At 43.0% G+C, this 20,767-nt stretch overlaps 1 protein-coding gene across 2 annotated transcripts; it reads right to left on the bottom strand.

The window, feature by feature from the left end:
• Window positions 1-85: 85 nt before the first annotated feature.
• LOC107227733 (glucose dehydrogenase [FAD, quinone]) lies at window positions 86-19,842 on the bottom strand. 2 transcript variants are annotated; one of them, XM_015668952.2, is made up of 10 exons: window positions 19,811-19,842; window positions 17,915-18,095; window positions 17,535-17,657; window positions 17,154-17,397; window positions 16,669-16,832; window positions 11,668-11,919; window positions 11,276-11,456; window positions 1,878-2,193; window positions 641-966; window positions 86-538 (listed from the first exon to the last, which is right to left on the bottom strand). In XM_015668952.2, exons 1-10 carry the CDS (start codon window positions 19,825-19,827, stop codon window positions 357-359), a joined length of 1,986 nt encoding a protein of 661 aa, XP_015524438.2. In that variant the 5' UTR covers window positions 19,828-19,842; the 3' UTR covers window positions 86-356. The 2 variants fall into 2 exon arrangements, with proteins under 2 accessions (XP_015524438.2, XP_046589485.1); XM_046733529.1 differs by lacking the exon at window positions 19,811-19,842 and having other exon boundaries at window positions 17,853-17,981.
• Between the last annotated feature and the right edge of the window lie 925 nt (window positions 19,843-20,767).

Raw genomic sequence — 20,767 nt, 5'->3', positions numbered from 1 at the left:
TTTGGGTTCGAACTTTAATACTATGTATGATATGATATTATTATACATGGTAACTTCGCTGCATAAGTCTTATTTAAGCATGACACAGTATTGTGGTATAATAACTAGTATAGATCTATCGTTCATGCAGTTGTTCATTTCTTTTTGCTATCGTAAATAGTAGCGTAATACGCAAGAACATTTTTGCACTCGCTGTGTGTGGAGAAGTTCGTATTTATACAATATGCAAGTATAATTAATCGTATTATAAGTCACCTTACGCTAGCAAAGCTGCGAGCTTTCTGACGAAGAGTTATTCTGATCTAATTTTCCTTTCACAAAGGAAAAGTTTCACGTAAACAGTAGATCTACGAATTTCAGCATATTGATCTTTTATCAGGCTGCCAATATTCCTTGATGATTTGAGCACCTTTTTCAGCGACCATCATTACAGGTGCGGCCATATTGCAGGACACAATGTCTGGAATACTGGAGGCGTCAATGACACGGAGTCGCCGTATTCCACGAACGCGTAATTTATGGTCGAGCACTGCCATTGCTGGAAGGTAAAAATGATCCGAAGCTTTTATTTTAGAAAGCTTTCGAAATTTATCGCATTTATTTTACGGCTGAAAATTCTTCCCATTCAGCGGCAACTTACGATTTGCTGATGTTCCCATGGCGCAAGTGCCGCATTGGTGATTCTCCGGGTTTGTTCGCTGACGAATTACACAATCCCAATAATCGTCACTATCGAATTGATGATGAAGACAGTTCTCATCCGGAGTTCTGTCCAGCTCGACTCCAACCCTTTTCAAGGGCTCCGTTTCAGCGAGGGAAATCGCCATGCGAATACCCTCTCGGAGTCGGGGTATATCATTGGCATCCTGGAAGTAATTCCCATAGATCTTTGGTGCCTGGTGTGCATTCTTACTTCGCAGCCTCAAAACGCCTCTGGATCGCGTTCTCAGTAGAGTCGGGACGATACTGTAAGAAATGTAGGCGAGTAATAGAATATTATAGAGAATTATTAAGACGAACGGTTCCTATCGATGATTTTCGCGCGGGTAATCATTGAGACGAGAGCATTATAATTGAACATTCAATTGTTTGATAGTAAATATCAGAAATTACAGGTTTTTCGAATATGGGGTTAATTGAATGTTAAGAGAGGCTAATGGGTTGTTCAAATGCCAAGTGTAAGAACCAAGCGACTCGACTAATTATGAAGCCCGACTCGTCTAATCAAACTTCTCGAGCCGGCTGCTCGAAGCTGGCTTTGAATCGACAGCTTTATTAGGCAACCAGTCAGACACCAAGGTTCACCAATACCCCAGGTAGTTAACAGTACACGCTATATTTCAGCGAACCAGATCACCAGGTTGAAGTGCAAAGTAATGCTTTTCCGAAAGAAAATAACTGCCTCACCACCGTGAGATTCTACGATCTAGATTATTCACCAAGAGTCACGCGCGGTCCGTTTAACGAGACTTTGGGTTCAGAGTCGCATCGCCTCGTCTTCTACAAAATACGATACGGCGAGGTGCGAAAGAAGTTCGATACAGTACATTAACCCGGCTCTTTATGCCATGCGAAACGGTTATTCACCGACATGCAAGTACTTGCGGTAGGTTTCCTCTCTGCGGCAATTTCATCAATCGAACAAGTTCCAAGTGAAATTGAAATCAATGGCATTAACCGCGTCGTAAGCTCGCGCGAAAGGATAAATCGCAGTGATTTACGTTTTCATGGTTTACCCTAGAAAATGCTTCAAACGTCTGTAATGGACCAGTTTCCAACTCTTCAATGCCCCGCGCGCAATTGTATCGTAAGCCTTTTACCCTTTCTGCTTTCCAGCTTGTCCTATAAACATGAGAAACAAGCGTGAGGTCGCTTACTTGAATCGTCGTCCGCCCGGATATGCTATCTCGTCCGGATCACCGGTCCGTGAGTTGTTCGCGTTGTAACCTGCGAAGAAAAACTGTATGTGTGGTCTTCCGTCCCGAACCCCTGTGGTTGAGTAAGAAAATCCCGTGACTTGGCATAATCCCGTCGAGGACATCGGTCCGCGTCTACCGAGAATGTATTCCTTCACGGCATCAACGTCCAGTAAATTCGTCGCCGGCTCGTCAGCCACTTTGAAGTTCACAGAGACAGAGACGTGATTTTGGAGATTGGTACCGACGCCTGGAATATCTTTGATCACTGGAATACCTGGAATACCAAAAATGGCGCTCGGTATTAACGTTCGGCGAATAGGTGATCAAAGGACGATGGGTCGTAGAACGAATATTGAATATAGGATGAGAGATTTCGAGGAATCCTGACTCTATCACCGCCAATTAAATCCGTGATAATGAATCGCGAACAATGTATATTATCGAATTTGAAAACAGGGTACGTTTTTGCCCCTGTGAAATTTGCTAATTTCTCAAAATTGCGTCACAGACCAATGATCGACAGAATTAATCAACGCGCCTCGCGCCCCGTGTCCCATTATAGGTACAGGGTAAAAACCAATCATCGAACGTCGTTGATTGTCACTGCACGCAGAGATTCATGCGATTACAATTAGCCCACATTTCGCGTAATGGGATAGCAAGCTTCCAACGGGATACAGCTCTCGATCAGGCCAGGTTAGCGAGCGTGTTTTGCAGCCCAAGTTGTTAGGGGTTGTTTTATCGCAGTTCTTGTTGCCCACGGGGCGAAAGGTTCGGTTCACGGAACCGACGGTATATTTATGCCAGTCCCAGGCCCAACCCAGGCACAGAATATGACCGTGACCCTGTTCCCACGAATTCGCACCCAGCCGTCCACTTGGAACGAGTCTCAGATTAAAGCTTCGGCTTCGATTCTAAACCGCAAGCTACTTCCCTATTGTTCAGCGGGCGTGAAGAGGGTCAGCAGTTATTAGCTGGTGATACAGCGGCTGCTGTGGGCAAAAACTAGGACTAATTATTTTATGATTACGCGAGGGTGCAGAAGACGGTCGCATTTTGCGCGAAGCTGATATGGTTTCTTTTGCGTGGCCGTTGCTTGGAAAGTCCACATATGTTATTATTTTAACTCTGTTCGAAAGAGTTTGTTGTTCGAAGTTTTTACACGATACGAGTTGAACGATTTTTTCGTTTAGAGAAGATTTTGACGTAGAGTCACGCGCAAGTTATCATTTTCAGTGAACGACTGAGTAAGAATAAACTTTATGGGGTACATTTCATATCAGCAGCAAAAAAGAAAAAAAACATAAATTTTACAGTCAAGTTACAGCGCAATAAAAGTTGTAATAAATTTTGTAAGATGTTATTTAGGTTGACATTTTTTGTTAGAAATCAATTGGTGATATTGAATTTCAAAAATAACAATTGTTTACTACGATGAAACGTGGTTATAAATAGGTATGTTTCGGTTGAACTAAGCTTAAGGCTTAAACACCGATTCCGACTAAATGAGGAAAACTAACCGTGGGCAATTCATTACATTACGTTGTTCCGCAGTTAGAGACCGATTTAAAAAATTCATGAAGCGAGAGTAATGAAATGTTCTTAAGTTTGCGAGTGTATAATTTACGAATGGCAAGAAACGACCCGGGATTCTACATATTATTCGGCTAATGTAACGAGAAATCTCCAGGGAGGGAAACTGTAGGCCGTGCCGAGAGTCAACTCTTTGCTTTTACTTACATTAATTTACTTGGGAAGTGGATTTGTTTGACGCCATAGAACCGGGTTCGCTTAATTTGCGCAGAAATCAGACTCGTGCCTTCCTCATTCACTACGCGTCTCTCGTTCATTTCATGGCAACTGAGAGCGTCGCTTCAGCTCCAGCATCAAACCACTCCAGATCAATGCAGGAAAAACAAAGACAAGCGACGCCTTCTACTTCGAGGATGTATTTCGGCAATCAAACTTTGCTTAGGGGAGCCTCCGGTGAAACTGCCAAGTCCGGCATTTCTCAATAGAACTAAATGCTCGTCAGACTTCTTGTTTTTGAAACATCTCAAAACCGAAAAAATGTTTTTGGTGATGCGTGTTCTGGTATTTGGTAGGTTTCAGACTACTTGCTCTTATTTCTCTTGAGCAAGGTGTCGGGCTGTCGCATAGATTTCTTTTACGATTCCTAGCATCCATACGAAGAATGCTTTATGAGATCGCTTATATTTTTTTATGCCCTATCCGCAACTTCTTCCGATTTTTCATCGTGTTCGCAGGATCTACCCGGAGAATACCTAACATCGGTCAATTTTTTCCGAATCCTATTTCCCGAACGAACATCGTGTTTAGAAATATTATCTTGAGATTGAATGAAATTCTTGGAATATTTTTTGGTCTGATTTTCCGATCGCAGTTCCATCAAATTCTAGCGCTTTTCCAACCTATATTACACAAAGCGAGCCGAATATTTACCACCGCCATTTTTTTTTTCACATACTGCGTAGCGATTTGTACGATTCCAGTTGTTGACTCGCTTTGCAGTGTCAGGAGACTATTAAAATCCTTCTATTGATCCGGGGAATCAAAGGTCAACTGCAGTTCATCGCTTGTAGCCGAATATTGGCTTCCTCCAATTCTCTACCTTTCTATAGCGCGGGACGATTTACCGCGGATGGTTTTCTCCCGAAAACTTCAACCCCCATAGAAAGTAGTCATAGGTCTTCTCCTCGACCAATTGTCAAACAATTTCATAGGTGGTGTCACTTATTTACGGAAATGGATCTTTGCGCAGGAATTTGCCAATTACAATCATAAGTGTTGGTATTCACTTTGGTTTTTTCTAATTTCTTGCGTATAATTATAGTGCTTGTCAATTTGTTGCTAGTGACAGAAGGAAGACAAAAAATTGAATTTTGGGTCTCTTTGCCTCTGATCGTGAATTGATCGTTGTCAATGTTTCACTCCCACATACACTCTATATACCTGTAAGGAAATAGAAAGTCCTTTACCTTATTCAAATCTGCAAGGAATGTATTCTTTCCGTTGCATTCGAATTTAAGGATCTGCACAGCCCGCTGGATTATTGGCTTTGCTGCTCGAAGTCATTTTCGTCGTCGTTTGGTTGCGTAATCCAGTTTTCTGTAGTTGGTCCGTAAAATTGACCAACGAACAAGAACCGAGGGGGAATTTCGTCGCGCGTAACTTATTCGAAGTTTAGAACAAAAGAGACCCTGGAAAATGACGAGCCATTTATTTACACACCGCGATGCTCTTCTCTAAAAATTGACAAGTCGACCATATTTCAAGCGTCAAGAAATTACAACTTGCAAAAACTTTTCGGCAAATTTCATGAACAAAATTAACAGTTAACCAAGCCTAGATTCAGTTACCTTTAGACATCGAGAAGACGCGTCAGTCTCTACAAAACACTAATGAAAATATTTGATCGAGTTGACAATAATTTAAAAACCGAAAAACCAGTCACTTAGAAACACCAGCTACTACCTCCTATAACTTCACGATTTAATTAGATCTCTTGGATAATTTTGACAAGCGATCATACGTTCAAAGCGTTAAGCTACGTTTATAAAGCTGCATAGACAACGGATACGCAACAAACCATCCTATAAACCACCGAGACAAGAGTATAAAAATCTTCGTACCATCGAAAGCCTGACTGGCACTGGGACCGAAGATGTGCAACGAAATCTTGCCGGAGAACGTGAACCTCATATTGGACGAATTCGAGAGAGCGCTCTGTCTCCCGATTCTTCTTGGAGTATTTTATTTCACCGTTTTGCTCGCCATTCCGTTGGCGACGTCGGTTTACTGCACGACTCAAAAATTCCTAAAATCTAGCTCAAGGAAATCGGGCAGCAAGAGCAAATCCTTCGTGAGTCAAATCAAAGGTGGGTCAAAAAGCACTGTCACTTTTTAAATAGTTTTCAGCAAAGGTCACCGATCGTAAGACCTCTTCATTGACTCCCGTTTCGCAGGCATGATCGGTTTGTCCCTTTTCGGCGAGTCCGATTTGGAGTCCTCTTCGCCCTACCGCAACCCAAGGTCGGCCGATTCACGGGCTTGGATATCTCCGAATCAGGACTTGGACGAGTATGACTGCCAGGACGACGATGAGGAGAATGGACGATAAGAAATAGCGTCGGTTGAATCGGTCCTGGGTTCTTTTCTTCAATCCGAGACGCAACAGACTCTGATCCGCGAGTTTGGCTCACCAATTTGGTGCACAGCGATGATCATCCAAGGCCAAGATTCGCGATTTCTTTTATGAGTTCTATATTATTATCGTCGTTTGGTGTTTTCCATTATCAGTCTCATAACACTCAATCTGCCCCACAGTCTGTGTAATCACTTGTAACGTAAGCATTGAACGTGAAATAAAAGTTTGCCTGTTGTAATTTCGACTTCATTTTTAGAGGGCTGGTACACAACCGGCGGAAAAATTGACAAACCGTTCCCTTTCTTTTTCAATCACTTGTAAACACGTGGAAGATTTCATAGTTTAATTCAGAGGAAGAACGAATTTCACCGTTAACGGATTATGCAGATGCACGGTGTCTTTCGGCGATAATCTGAAAGCGATTCGACGCAGGTACGTGTAAGCTTTTTCACGATTCGTCCTTGTCGAGATGAGTATTTCTGAGAAAAAAACGGAAAATCCATTAAGTCAGTCATTTGTTTTAGCTGCGACTAATGGTTCTCTACCGGAAGTTGTCGATTTACCTAGAAACGAATAAACCATTCCTCCAATTACTCCAGGGAAAATTTCTCTCGATTCTTCCGTTCTCCTCTCTATCTCACCCTGTATCGTTGTCTCATTTTCATTCTCTCTCGCTCTCTCTCTCTCTCTCTCTCTCTCTCTCTCCTTTTCCCGTATCCTTTTTTATCTGTACCTATTATACGGAAGAGTAGTCACGTTCTATTGCGAAAACAGCAATTCTTCCTCAGCTTCGGGGTATATATATGCATATACATGTCTATTTCACCTAGGAGTTTATGGATAAAGATGCGGAAAGAAGATAAATAAATGGTACTCCGTGGCAAGACTTATGACATGCATACATCCCCGTCTTCTCGTACAGACTCACCGCTCGTCGTGTTTGAAGCGTTCCTTTGGTCGCCCACATCCGCCGTCATGCCGGCGTTGGCCGGGCAGTTTCACCGAAATTTCCCGCTTATAGATTGACAACGTTCACCAGTCCCGAGTTCGTCGTCGCTGCCCGATTCTCTGTTCGGTGGACGTTTAATCCCCCGAGTTTCACGGGCAGCAAATAACTGGGTCAAAAAGTTCTTTTCGGCCGAGCGAACCCACTCGTTAAAGATCGAGTTAGACCTCGTTGCTCTCCCCGAATTCTCGCGGAGGAGGAAGTAATGGCGCGAGAAACGAGGCTCGCTATGCTCTGGCTAATGGGCGCTAGACGAACAGAATTCGATTAATTTCTGATCAGTTTGCTCGGTGACAACACAACACGATACTGCGGCATAGCTATACCCTGCACTCTGTTTCCCCATCGGCGAACTTCCGGAGTCTAGTCGTCCTAGACGCCTCGTTGACTAGCGACGGTGCGCAGAATCTCCGCGTCCATCGGTCAATTAATTATCATATCAACCCGCTGCAAGTGCGCGAGTACAAAGTCACGATATATCGGTGAAATTCTCGGAGAGAATTTCCAGATGTCAAACGTTGTTCGACGGTCACTAAACCTGTATAGGTATGAATCGGTGTGCACTGTCAGGAGACTTTCTAAAAAAAACATTTCGGATGAGTTTTTATTTTTATTTCAACAATTTTTTTTTTCTCACAGAAAAATAAACGCCTTTGAAATTCTGCCGAGTTGGACAGATTTAGAGCTGTGTATCAGACGGGTCGATCCAGAAGCCGAATTCTCGCGATACGGACAAAAACGCTGACAGACATGCACGCTGTGTACATATTTTCTTATCGCTTTGGAAGCGAAGTTTGGATAAAGTTTATACGTACTTGACAAACTTTTTAATCAAAATAACGCGGTGAATATCTTTTTCCACTCACGATTAAAATCTCATCGCTGCTGCCGAGGTATACACATCCCGCAGGGTAACTTCCCACTCTGTCGTTTCTCGCCCTTGTCCTGTTTCGGCTCCTTTAGGTCCTGGTTTAGCTTCGGCTGCCGCTATCTGATACACGTGTTTTATCTGATTTCGCGTCCAAGCCCCTGAGACATTGCACTGGGAATATATCGCCGGTTAAAGCTGACCGTGTGCAACAGGATTCGTTAAGTGATATCTTTTGGAAGCTCCTCAGAGATTCGTTATTTAAACCTGCGTGTCTGTTCGTTACGATATTCCTTTTTTTTACCGTATAGATAAGGATAATCGTACAGCCAGAAGACCATCAGAATAGAGCATAATGTGTTATTATCCGTAGGGTGTTCAGCAGATCTTGGCACAAGATTGAAATTCAGTTGAGTCGTTTGGTTTTGAGCCCAGATCCATCGGTTGAAACGAATCGCAATTAAAGCTGATCATAATCAGAGATAAAAGGCGTCGTTCGCGGTTGGCGGTTTGACGATAATCGGATCGGAGAATTTTACCGAATTGGAAAATTTATCGCAAGATACAGCCGGGACGTTCCGTGCAAAAATCGGCTTCCTCCTATTTCCTTGTGATAGAAAAACGGTGAGCGTTCTGTCGCTTATAATTACACGAAGAAACTTTACCGCGAGAGTTGTGTGAAATCGATAGATTAGGCAAACGAATTCGATGACCACTTTTCTTCACCCTCTTTTAGTATCCATTTGTTCTGGCCAAACGTTGACCTCGACGCCATGTATATATATACATTATACACATGCATACACTACACATTTACGTTAACAAGCGTCGCCATTTGTAACCGTTACTTGAAAGCCGTTGCATTATACAGCTTTAGATTCGAACGCAAATGCCAACCAAAATTGTTATACATATTAGGCAATGGACTGCAGCCGCTGTGGGAAAGTGGTTAATACACGCATGAATAAACCCGATTGCACCAAAACCATATTTCGACGTTTTCGCCCTGCATATTGCCGAGGAAATGCACGATATTCCCCGCAGCTTGCTGCATTTATGTGCCACGTATATAACCACACAATTTTACTGATTTACATGCGAGTGTTCGTGATGGACAACCGTGCGGATTTTTTACGCCCAGTAGATGCCACGATTTGGAAAATAAAACGCGCAATACACGGCCTTCGCGTGGAAGCTAATAACGTCAAACGCGCGTTCAATATATGTGGGCGAAAAAAAACTTGACCAATAAAAAATAACATTTGTATCAAGCCGGTGACGAAAAAATAGGGGATCTGAAATACGCAAATGCATTGCAGTAACGTTGGAATAATTTTTAAACAGCAATGTTAAACGTTGCGCGTAAAGTCATACGACATTCATAAAAATGCAGGGTTTTGTTGTTAGATCGTCGTTATGCAATTCCAAGTAATTTTCTTCCTTCATTTCATGCGAAGGTGCAACGTTTTTATTTTAGCCAACTTGAAGATCAAAATTGTAGCTAGGACAAAAAAATTAGCAAGACGTGACTGCATCTGAATGTTGTGGTCAAACTTGGACGCAATGACACGAGACTAGTGATATTTTGCTTATTTTCCACTTCATCGCTCAAGACGTATCGCGTATATGCATCATAATGGCAATCGAGAGTAGAAGGGAGAGTGCGAGAATAAAGAATAGTCTCGAATCTCATTCGGATTTCATTCGGCATCTTGACCTGGATAGGAATTAATAGAACTGTCAAACAACGATATCTCGCCAGGATGCTGACTGAATCAGCAAATGCTCGCCCTCGGCGTCGACGGCTAGACGTTCTTCCGCTCATACCAATGCGAAATCGTAGTCCAAGAACAGACACGAGTTACACATACGTTTCAGTGTCCACTGCACTGGGGAAACTCATAATTTTCATTCAATCCCAGAGAAATTGGTATGAATCACGGAACGTCTCTGGGATAAATTGAATGTTACCGTGTTATCGGCTTGACGTTGAAAATGCACAATTCATAATAACGGACGTGATAAATGTCATCTGAATACGTGAACGGTCCGCAATTTTGGAAGACCAGATTTCAACATACCATCTTGAATCTCGCGACGTTGTCCCAAAATTCGAAATCAGTGCAGTTCCAAAAAACCAATCGAACCTTTTTTCTTTTTTTTAATTCTGCACTGCGACACAACGGTAATGCAATTCCGTGTATCATCGAAGAAGCAAACACCAAATTTGTGCTCAACAATCACAGTAACACACATTGGAACACACAAATGTAGAAATGTCTGATACCGCTAAAGGGACCAAAAATACGGATTAGGCAAACTGAGTGAGGCAGGGACGAGGGTCCGGCTAGAATTCAATTAGCTAACAATAATGTAACGGTAGCCAAAGACCGTGGCAAAGGGGAGAGAAACATCGAGGAGCACGGGGTGGGGGGTGGGGGTCGAGATAGCGAATCGGAGCGTGTGGCATTGGGAACGTATATTCCTAGTACGGTTCGGTCCAAGGGGTCAAATGTCAGGGGTCGAGGCTCGTAGATCGGGTGACCATGCACGGAAAGGGGTTGCCGAGTGTCGGCGGCACGGTGGGAAAGGGGTGGAGGGGGGGAGCTGTCGACGACAGTGATTTGTGATCGCTTTGCGAACGCATTGCTTCGCCCTCTGTTCTTCCTTCTTTCGTCTTACAACTGGCAAAAAAGGAGGAGTGCTGTTAAGACCAGGAGGAAGCTTGCCATGCTACGCGGCGAACCGTGTTTCCGTTTGACATCGATAGAAGTGGGGCTCAGACTTTTTGGGAAAATGTCACGCGGTAATAATTCGAGTAAAAATCGCTCGTTTTCAGCACGGCAGCTGCGATTATGGGCTGAATAGGGGTGAAACGTTTTTGAATTTAGTGGGTAAAATACTTGGCAAGATTTATGCCAAATATTTTAATTATAGTATCTCTTGGATCGATTAGCGGGTAAGGAAATCTACGTGGGACACGAGATCACGAATACGCAATTTGGGACCGTTACAATACATGTGCTAGTAATGTTAGGATATAGCGGATTGTATAGTTATTGTAACGATGCGGCTTTGGTAAAAATCGTTATTTTGCAACTTCAGGTTTGTTTGAAATTCAGGAATTCGTAATAACGTCCAATACATACCAAAATTTTGAAAATCAAACACCTTTGAAGTTATTAGAAAGTTGTCAAACAGTTAATTTGACTTTATTATTTCGTTACTTCAACGTTATCATAACTTCAACGTCGTCTAATATTGACGTCAGCCTGAGGATGAATAAATATTTATTCACTCCAACTTGGACTCACCTAGATCTTTGAGATGGTCTTTAGGTCCGATGCCAGAAAGCATCAGCAGCTGCGGCGACTGCACGCTACCGGCGCACAGGATCACTTCCTTCCTGACTTTAGTCACTCGCGTGACTCCGTGTCGTTCGTAGACGACGCCGACGGCCTTTTTTAATTTCGGGTCAACGATCACTTTGAGTACCTGAATCATCGGGATTGTCGATCGATTGAAAACATGCGCGTGCATGTTCATCACAAAAAAAAAAGGAAAAAGGAATCAATGTTACCAAATCGCAGGAATGATCATTAGATTTCCAAGCAAATGATATCCCTCGGATTTAAGGGATCTATATTTTTCCGCGTTGAAAGTTGCTTTGATCTCGACGATAAAAAATAAAATATGCCGTATTCACCATCGCGTTGGGAATGATGTGAAGGTTTTTTCTTCCCATCACCGGCTCCAGGAACGCTTTGGCGGCGCTCATCCTGATTCCATGGTTCTGCATCGTCTGCGCCAGCGTGAAACCAGGCTTGACCCCTGCCCCCAGATCTTCGCCAATTGAGAATCCCAGGCTCTTCGCAGCCGCAAGAATATCCCAAACGAGCTTAGGCTGGTGTGGAAACCTTTCGACCGGAAGTGGTCCTCCGGTTGCGTGATGCCCCGGCTGCGAAGAAATAACAAGGTTGAGCATTATGCGGCCACTACACGAGATGCCGCTTTCATCCTTTTCCTCGCTTATTCCGGACGGACCCTCCGAAGCTATACCTCATCACCATCGAGAGTGGCTTCGTCCGTTTTCGACCATCTTTCCCACCCGACTCTCTTACGATGTATAACTTACTTAGCATTGGCGAAAGAGAAAAAGACACGGGCTTTTTATATTCCTCGGAAATTCATATCTCGCGTCTATATATTCAAATCATTCCACGAGCAGATAGCTCATTTTACAAAGGTCTTGGGTTTGTTCAAACTACGCAGCTGAGAACTTTACAGTGAACTTGGGTGGGATTACTTTAGAAGCAAATCAACGAACGAAAAACGGAGCCGAATTTGTAGTCCATCGACGACATCCGTGACACACCAACGGGCACGTTCGCTTGAGTATGGCGAGAATTAATGACTGCATGGGAGAAAGGTGGTCCGAATATTGCGAAGAGCTTAATTCATATATAAGACTAAATATGTTTGCCTCGGTCGGTCCTACATCAACCTCTATTGTTCAGGAGTTTCATTTATATGAGCCGCGCATGAGTGAAGATGCCTCGCTGCGTGATATATTGTTCCGAGACACAGGAAAATAAAACAAACGATGAGAAAGAGAAAAAAAAAAAAACATCTGAGAACCGTAGTCAGGTGGAGAAATATCTTTCCGAACCAGCAGTTTTGGTTGGTAGGTGTATAAAAAATACTGTCAAGTAGGGAAAAAACCGGCTCCTGTGATTGGTTTAGTTTCGTGAATCGCCATCGTAGCCCCGTTCTTTGTAAAATATTCCACAACCGCAGAAATTATTGCCAGGTAAACGGTCCGCGGTGCATTCGAGACTACGCAAAACACCATCGACTCGACTTTCAGCAAGATTTAACCGAAGCTGATGCTCGTCTGCATTACAGTTTGAGAAAGTAGCGTTTCTGATAAAATCTCAGTTTTCGTGATTTCCAGAAAAATGTTCACCAGCATTCTCGATTAAAAAAAAAAAATCAGAGGCGACTCTGTCGTTTCTTCTCGATTTCTCGATAAAAAGGAGGGTTACAACCTTGAATACTCCGCGCATACTGTTTCCACAGGTTTTCATATCCTTTCCGTGTCTGGATGTAAATTTCTGATCCTATGTTTTCGTCAGTCCAACGCAAATATCCAGAGGTCTGTTTGCTGAAACCGTGATATTTTTACGGTACGTAGCCACTATTTTTCTTTGGACTCTTGCGTAGCCAAAGTTTTAAGAGAAATTCAAGTCCATTTTTCGATATGCCGTTCGAAAGATTTGGCCGAATTTTATACGGCTTGTCCCTTTTATACGGTTGCATATGCATGAATTGCACGCGTGTAAACACGCACTGCACGTCAATCGCCTCTAGTAAAATGGGTTGGAAGTTGCGCGATATTCTCGAACAGAGCTGATTGCGAGTGGTGTATTGATTAAAGTGTAAATGCGAAGAGCCGTAGGTACGATTTGCGAGTTTGCCAAATTCGCTTCTGGCCGATAAATAGAAATTGAAGGAATTTTCACTCGTGTTCGGGGCTGTCGAGGGATGATTTTAGATCCAGGCTTTCCCTCGGCTCTTTCGGGATCCGCGCGGGTTCCATGTACCGAGAAAAGAAATGGGTTTGAAAAAGTGGATAAATGTATTGCTGATCGAATTTCGATGGTAGCTACGATTCGGGAAAATTTCCATACTCGAATTCAATCGGAAAACAGGAGCAAACAATCCTCAACTTTCAGAAATCCTTTATACAGAAGTGACGAATGTTCGGATCAGGGAAATTTACGTTCAGGGTACAGACGAAATGCTCGGAATTTCGTCGACTCTCCAGCTGTAGTTTCCTTTCGGCTTCCGCAACATTTTTCCTCACCTCGGTTGGAAATCCAGAGCGCAATGCGCTTTTCTCCGCATCCGCTGCACGTGACGGTTCATCGTTCGTTAGATCAATGGAGCTAATAAAATAAAAATCCGATCGCCGCCCACACCTTTCTCCTCCGATTCGTTTGCAGCATTGAATGCACGTACCGGCTCCCCTCCCCCTGCCCCTTCTCTATCAATATGTTACACCCCTCCGATCTTCTCTCATACCACCAGGCTGAGCCCAAGCGATCTTAGATTAGACATTGAACCAAATCGCAAGAGGCATTCTTGAAAGTTTCACGTCACATTTCGGCACTCTTTATTCCTTCTTGATTGGAGAGCAAAAATCAATTTTGTTTCGGTCGAACGGAGGAAAAATCTTTCCGGCTTTCGATATCTCGGAAGATAATTATTCGTACTGTTATCTGCTATGATTTTTTTCCCGATTACCGAAAGGCTGCACCTCGAGATGGGGCCGTTTGAGTTTAGTTCGAAAGCATCACGCTCATCCGACGATGGTGCATACTCTTTGAAAACGAAGTATTCCAAGGAATCAGAAAATGTAGGACACTCGATACTCGCAACGTGCAGTCGTGCCGTTCGAATCAATCCGCCCTGAGCGTACCGGCCACATAACGAGACCAGCCTTTGGATGAGCTTTTCCATCAGTCCGTTTATAGAGGGTTCAGACATTCTCCCGTTTCGATATCGTGATAGATCGTAATTTGCTGATGAAAAACCCCGGGAGCAGGGGCTGGGAAAAAGAAAGATAAAAATTATACGCCAGAAGAAAAGTAACGTTGCATATATGCGTCTGTTTTTCTGATTCATCATACAGCCGTCCGATAGGTAACACTTTTTTCAATCCTGCATAATTATCGTTTTTCACCCTCCGATTGATGGGCCGTGACGAACGAACAGTCGTAATCTGCATTCAGTTTCTGCTCTGACGTGTTTATTCACGCCGTTGAAAGTTAATTGACGACCATTTTGATTCAGGAACGTGCGTCAAGTGAAAGGATGCGGTATGAATTAACTGTATTGTAAATTTTCATTTCTAAACGAAATTACAGTCCATATGCTTAATAAATTTATGATTTTTGAGTGTGTCTAATATTCGTGACTCGATGTAGTAACTATATTCTCCAAGTGTGACAATTACATTTGATACGCAAAATTACGCGTGGTAAGTTTCCTAGACATCGGTTTCACTGTTTTTTATCGTCGATGGCTACTTGGATTCTAAAAGTGAGTAAAATTTCCATTTAATAGATGTTTCATGTTGCCGAGGATTTCAACTTTGGACGACACTCGAGCCCGCAGATGTGGTTTTAATATTTTAAAAAGGCAGGCAAAGTGACGTTCCAAAAAAATTTTTTCATGAGCAATCCCTGTGTTTGGCATAATGAAGGAGCAGATTACATCTTGATGGTTTTTTGAACACTGTGACGGCATCTGCATTCTTCCAAGGTCCGAATATCGTAACGCACCAAACATTCATTCAACGACATTTTCACTCTGGTACCAACTCTGAGATTTAAAACGCTGGTTAAATGGAACCGTCCTCAATAATCCTCGTTTTAAGTACAATAGATTCAGGAAAATTTGGCTTATTTTTTAACACTGACTAGACGTCGAACGTTTCTTCAACCAAAGAAAGTTAACCACGCGGCATATCGGACTTGGAACACGTTTTTCGACTGATTCTCGCATTTTGTGCAAGCCGTTCTGGAGCTAGAATTTCTTTGAAAAAGTGTTCACATTTTTCGGCACTAACGACTGAATGACGTCACATATAACGTAACAAAATAGCCTCGTTAAACCTCGCGCGGGCGTCAACCAAAATTAAAATAATAAAAGTGACGCCACCGCATCATTTGTCATTTGCCCAGGGCTAGTGGTTCAGGCCAAATGCTTCCTGCCACGACCGTAGACCAGTGCTTCATTTCACTCCGCACTGTAGTCGTTGGTGTTTTATTTTGGTGTACGGTACGGTGCATGTAATAGCTTGCACGGTAATTTGTCAGAGGCGTGATAACTTTACGTATTTTATAAATGAACCAGTATAGTGCACTAATCCGGCAAAACTACCAGGGCGATTGTACTCAGACAGTGCAATCGGCATTATGCCGAAATGACGTGGCTTCGGTGTAAACTTCGAAACAAGCTGAGGCAGAGATATTGGTAGTGCACACGCGTTTCGCAATTGGCACAGATAACTTTGACGACAACTTGTTAACATCGAGCTTAGAGTAAACTTGTATCAGAACCTTCGGGGGACAGTAAATTCACAAGTATGACGGCTTTGAAATATCATCACGGAGTAACTCTAAGCATTTTCTCCAATTTCAGCAGGCGGTGAAAAGAAAAATAAAATAGGTGACAGCGTACGATTTGCCTGGAGATAATAAGACTCGATTTACACTCGATAAAATTCGCACGGATCTTGTACAAAGTTTCAGACATCTGGTCACGGTTCACCGTTAGTGAGGGGATTTTTAATCGGGTCTTTGGAAATGTCGGTGAAGCTATAGCTTCTTTTAGATTACTTTGGGTACCTTCAACCAACGCGGAGACAAAAGAAGTCAACTTGAATGGGCCAAGGCCTTCATTAGATGTGCATCACAAAAGACAGTGAAAGTTATTTGATTTTCATTTACTCTTGAGTAAATGGATGAAGGTAAGCTATATCTTGATACAGCGATTATTTCACATTTCGACTCACATTGAGTGTGAAAATACGCAAAAGGATTCATGGCCGTTCTCACAAGTTATATCGCGACGCGCAAAAATGCAATGTCAAACTGACGTAACGAATTTGGTTTTTGTTAACACACGATAATGAGCTCACCTCTACGATGCAGGAGCCAACCTCTTTATTATTCTCACTGCGTTGGAAAAATTCCTGCACTTCCTCCCAGGACCAGCCAGGCAGACGCCACCCGTCGTAGTCCTTGGCACAGCCTCGCATGTACATCATTCCATTCAGGACGCTTGTACCCCCTAAAACTTTTCCTGAAACAGCAATGCATCACAATAATTTTCAGCATTAAATATTTCTTCTCTACCTGCAAGTGCACTCAAGAAGTTTTTGGATGAAATTAAATCAAGCTACCGCGATCGCAATTTTTCATTCCGGAGCAGCGCTAAATGACGGAAGCCGATCAGAGCATCCGTGGTGTCGTTGCAGGCTCGTCAACCGTACGTCGCCTACAGAGGAAAAGCAGAAATTCCGTGAAGTTCCCAGAGCCGGGAAGCATTCGAATAATTTTGGGGAATCCAACTCGAGGAGACTCGATTAAGGCGTGTAAGATTGGGACGCGTCGTTGAGATTACCTCTGGGACATTGAGCGCATCCGTTCGGTTGTCCGAGGAAGGCGTTACTTTGTGGTTCCAAACGGAAACTCCAGTCAATGGAGGAGTTTTGATAGTTGAAGTACATTCCTGGAACGGCGGTGGCAGTTGGCGCCGGACCTCCGGCCTCCAGGAGCAGGACCTTCCAATTTGGGATTTCGCTGAGACGTGCAGCAACGACGCTGCCCGCGTTCCCTGATCCAACTACGACAAAGTCCACTTCGTCCTGCGGGGCCGAGAATAGCGATGACTTGGCTTACGGTAAATCAGGAATTAGGCACGCCGTTGCCTGGCAAGCTGGGCCAGGCTCGCTTAGGTCAGGTCTTACATTGAAATTTGCATATTTATTAGGGAGCTTCTTACCAAATGGTTGCTCACGATCGTCCCTAAACGGTCCCCCAGGTCGTCTCTACACTTTAAAATATCCTCGAGAAAAGTCATGAACTTTTCGCTCTCTCTGGGACAGGTACTCGCCAGCGAACCCGCCTAGAATAGATTATTAACAAAGTTAGCTCCGTTGAAGTGGCCGCTTTCAACCGGCTTCCTCCTAAAATCTTTCTGCGAAAAAAGAAGGAGACGCTGTTTGTACACACATAATAGTCGAAGGGAAGTTCCTCCTCCAACTTCTCAATTGGTTCTGTCTACTCGCGACTTGTTAGATAGGTAAATTTATTCAATCACCCATAATTCGTATTCAGAGCGGCAGATGATTGCTATTATTTGCAGAAATCGTCTCCCTTTACCTCATCAGCTGTGGTAGCGGTTGGTTCCATGCTGTCAAGGAGATCGGTTAGCAATTTTTCATTCTTTCGAAGAACCTCGTCATCTGTGTTGAAATTTTCATTGATTTCGTTGCTTACTCGAGGAACGGCCAGGCTGGTAAGCGATGTGGATAAAGATAATATCAGAAAGATTGTCCATGATCTATCAACAAATGAGAATAATAATGAAACAACAACAACAACGATTACGTATCCATTTGTTCACTTTTTTTTGGCAACAGGGGTGATTGTCGTGATGTTTTTGCGACCGGTTGTTTGGCCAACATTAATTCTGGAAGGGTTCCGAGACCTGTGGCGCACGTATTTATCTTCGAGAGCTCGAGTCGTTGTATTTTTTGTGCCAGCGCTCGAGCCGTGAGATCGTGCGAAAAGTTGCCTTAGAAACAGATCAATTCTAAACTTTAAGCATCACTGGAAAATATTTTCCATACAACACTCGAGTCCACAACGAAGTTCTTTGTAATTGATTGGCAATGGTCAAGTAAAGAGTTGGAATGAATTAAAACGGGGAAACGAGTGGCAACGAACGCGTTTCAGCCCTTGAATATACTCTCGTTCGATGAAAAGCTGATCAAAGGTGCTACAATCACGCAACATCTGCTTTTCGATTCGACACAATACCGAGTGTATACTTCGAGTCTAATGAACGGTTGAAAGATTCTCGGGATTTCCATTAAACCTCATTCATGCGTATTGGCGCTTATAGATTTGTGTATAAATATTAATCGACGTGGAAATAAATGGCGAACAACTTGCTACGCGCATGCAATAGCAAAATCCTGTGAAAAATACAAATCACGCAGCCGTTACGAGCTGAGTGGAAATCGCGGCTGTTATACGTAGATGAGGTCCCGCAGGAAGGATGTCAGGTCGGCACGCGGCTTGTTCGATAAATTTGAATATAAGAGATAAAGCGTACGCCATAAATTTTGTAAGTAAACAGAGTAACGTCGGGCATTAATTTGATTATGGGGAATTAAATGGATTACCTACGCAGAGGCAAATCCCATGGCAGCCCTTACGGCACTCCATGCAGGTAAAGTAGCCCCTCCTAACCGAGCAACACACACCCAATGAACACTCTGCATCGCCGTGTTTCTATCCCTTACAACTATACCGTATATACTTCCACCTACAACCTATAACGTATATCGTGCTCTGCACACCCCGTCTGAGTGCAGGACACGCGTAAAGAGGAAACTAAGCCCATACATCACGCGGCAAGTTCCTCCGTTGCTGTAACCCGGAACACCCATTAACGAACGTGTTCATAACCGCATAGTCAAGGCTGCGCATCGACTTGTGATATTGTTTTCAGTTGAACCGTACCTACGGGGACATCGCAGCGTGGGGTGTCTGCTATGATTTGAAATTACATGCCTCGGAATTGTTCGATTTTGTTTATTTTCTGTTTTTTTTCCAAAGCATTTACCGTTTGATCGGGGCGAACGTTAGAGGTGATAACTAACTACGATGCAGTGTCGATAAGGATGAGTGAAACTTGGAATTGCCGGATAACGTGAGTCACCAAATTTTGAAAACTAAAGGTGTGAGCGTAAAGTTTAAAAATTGCGCGATTCACGTGATGTAAATGAAGCAACAGCATACATCTGGACTGATATAAAGCTTGAAATTATTTACCAACTTACAATGATAAATTGTTCGTATTATTAAAATATTTGTGGCCGAAGAGAAATACTTCCAAACATTCAACAACGGCAAGTCTTGTGTAATTGTATGTATGCTTTAAAGTGTAACAAATTTCATTGACAATTAAAGAGAGGATAAATTATCGAACGACATTCACAATGTCCAGTGGAAAGATAGTGCAAGATTGAAATGAAAAACAGATCTTACCTTGGTACAAGCATCATTGCAGCAACGCCGTTGGTTCGACTAAGAATCAGGATCACTAAAGCATCACTGTTATATAATACCGAGAAGGAATGATATCCGCACGTCGTCTTGTTGATTGTTTGTTGAAATACGAGTCGTTGCCATGCCGGTTTTGCCAGCTGCACATCATAAAATTAATAACATACTGCAAAATTTTATTCTTCACGGGTTTGAACTTGAATATTTATACAGAAGTTCACTTGCGAGTTTTAATTTCCGGGTGAAGTGCTGAGATTTCCTATCAAAATCGTGGGTTTAGAAATTTTTACAACTAGGAATAGATTTACGGAAATTGTACGGTTGCCGTACATGATTTTTCTCATCGATATCCACAGACAGCATTCATTCATTTCGTACGTTATTCGTATCAGACGGTGGGAAAAGAAACGTCGATAATCGAATGGTGTTTCGAATAAACACATCACACTCGTGTGGGTCTATTTTTCAGCATTTCGCAACTCGCGATAATTGGAGTATCGTGTTTACGCTATTACATTTCCGTGTTTCGCAACGTGTAATACGATGTGCATTGAAGAAATACCGCTGTTTAAACGAACGTGCCGGGTCAACCAGCTTGAAATACGCCGTTCAGCAGTTCTGTCACGAGCAAATTACAAGCTCCCTAACGCCAATGTCACTCCTTCAGTATTTAGGCGAAACGCCGAGTCCCTGGTAACCTTATTTATTTATTTTTTTTCAAGAGGCAAGGATAACGGACAACGCAATGGTGAAATCGATTCTATAATCGGGGACTCCTCGTTCGTATTTCCGGTTGAGCTTTACTCCGAAAAAAAAGTACCTAACAGTTGTACCGTTTACACCGAATTCTCCCCTCCTGAAGTTAGCGAGGAATTCAAGCAACTTTGTAGGTCCGGCTTTTTCAGCGCGATTATCTATACACGCTCAACAAGCTTAGCA

Source organism: Neodiprion lecontei, chromosome 3 (assembly GCF_021901455.1).
Source record: "Neodiprion lecontei isolate iyNeoLeco1 chromosome 3, iyNeoLeco1.1, whole genome shotgun sequence".
Taxonomy (NCBI): domain Eukaryota; kingdom Metazoa; phylum Arthropoda; class Insecta; order Hymenoptera; family Diprionidae; genus Neodiprion; species Neodiprion lecontei.
Note: the sequence above shows the minus strand (reverse complement) of the source record. Positions and strands in the feature narration are given on the sequence as shown.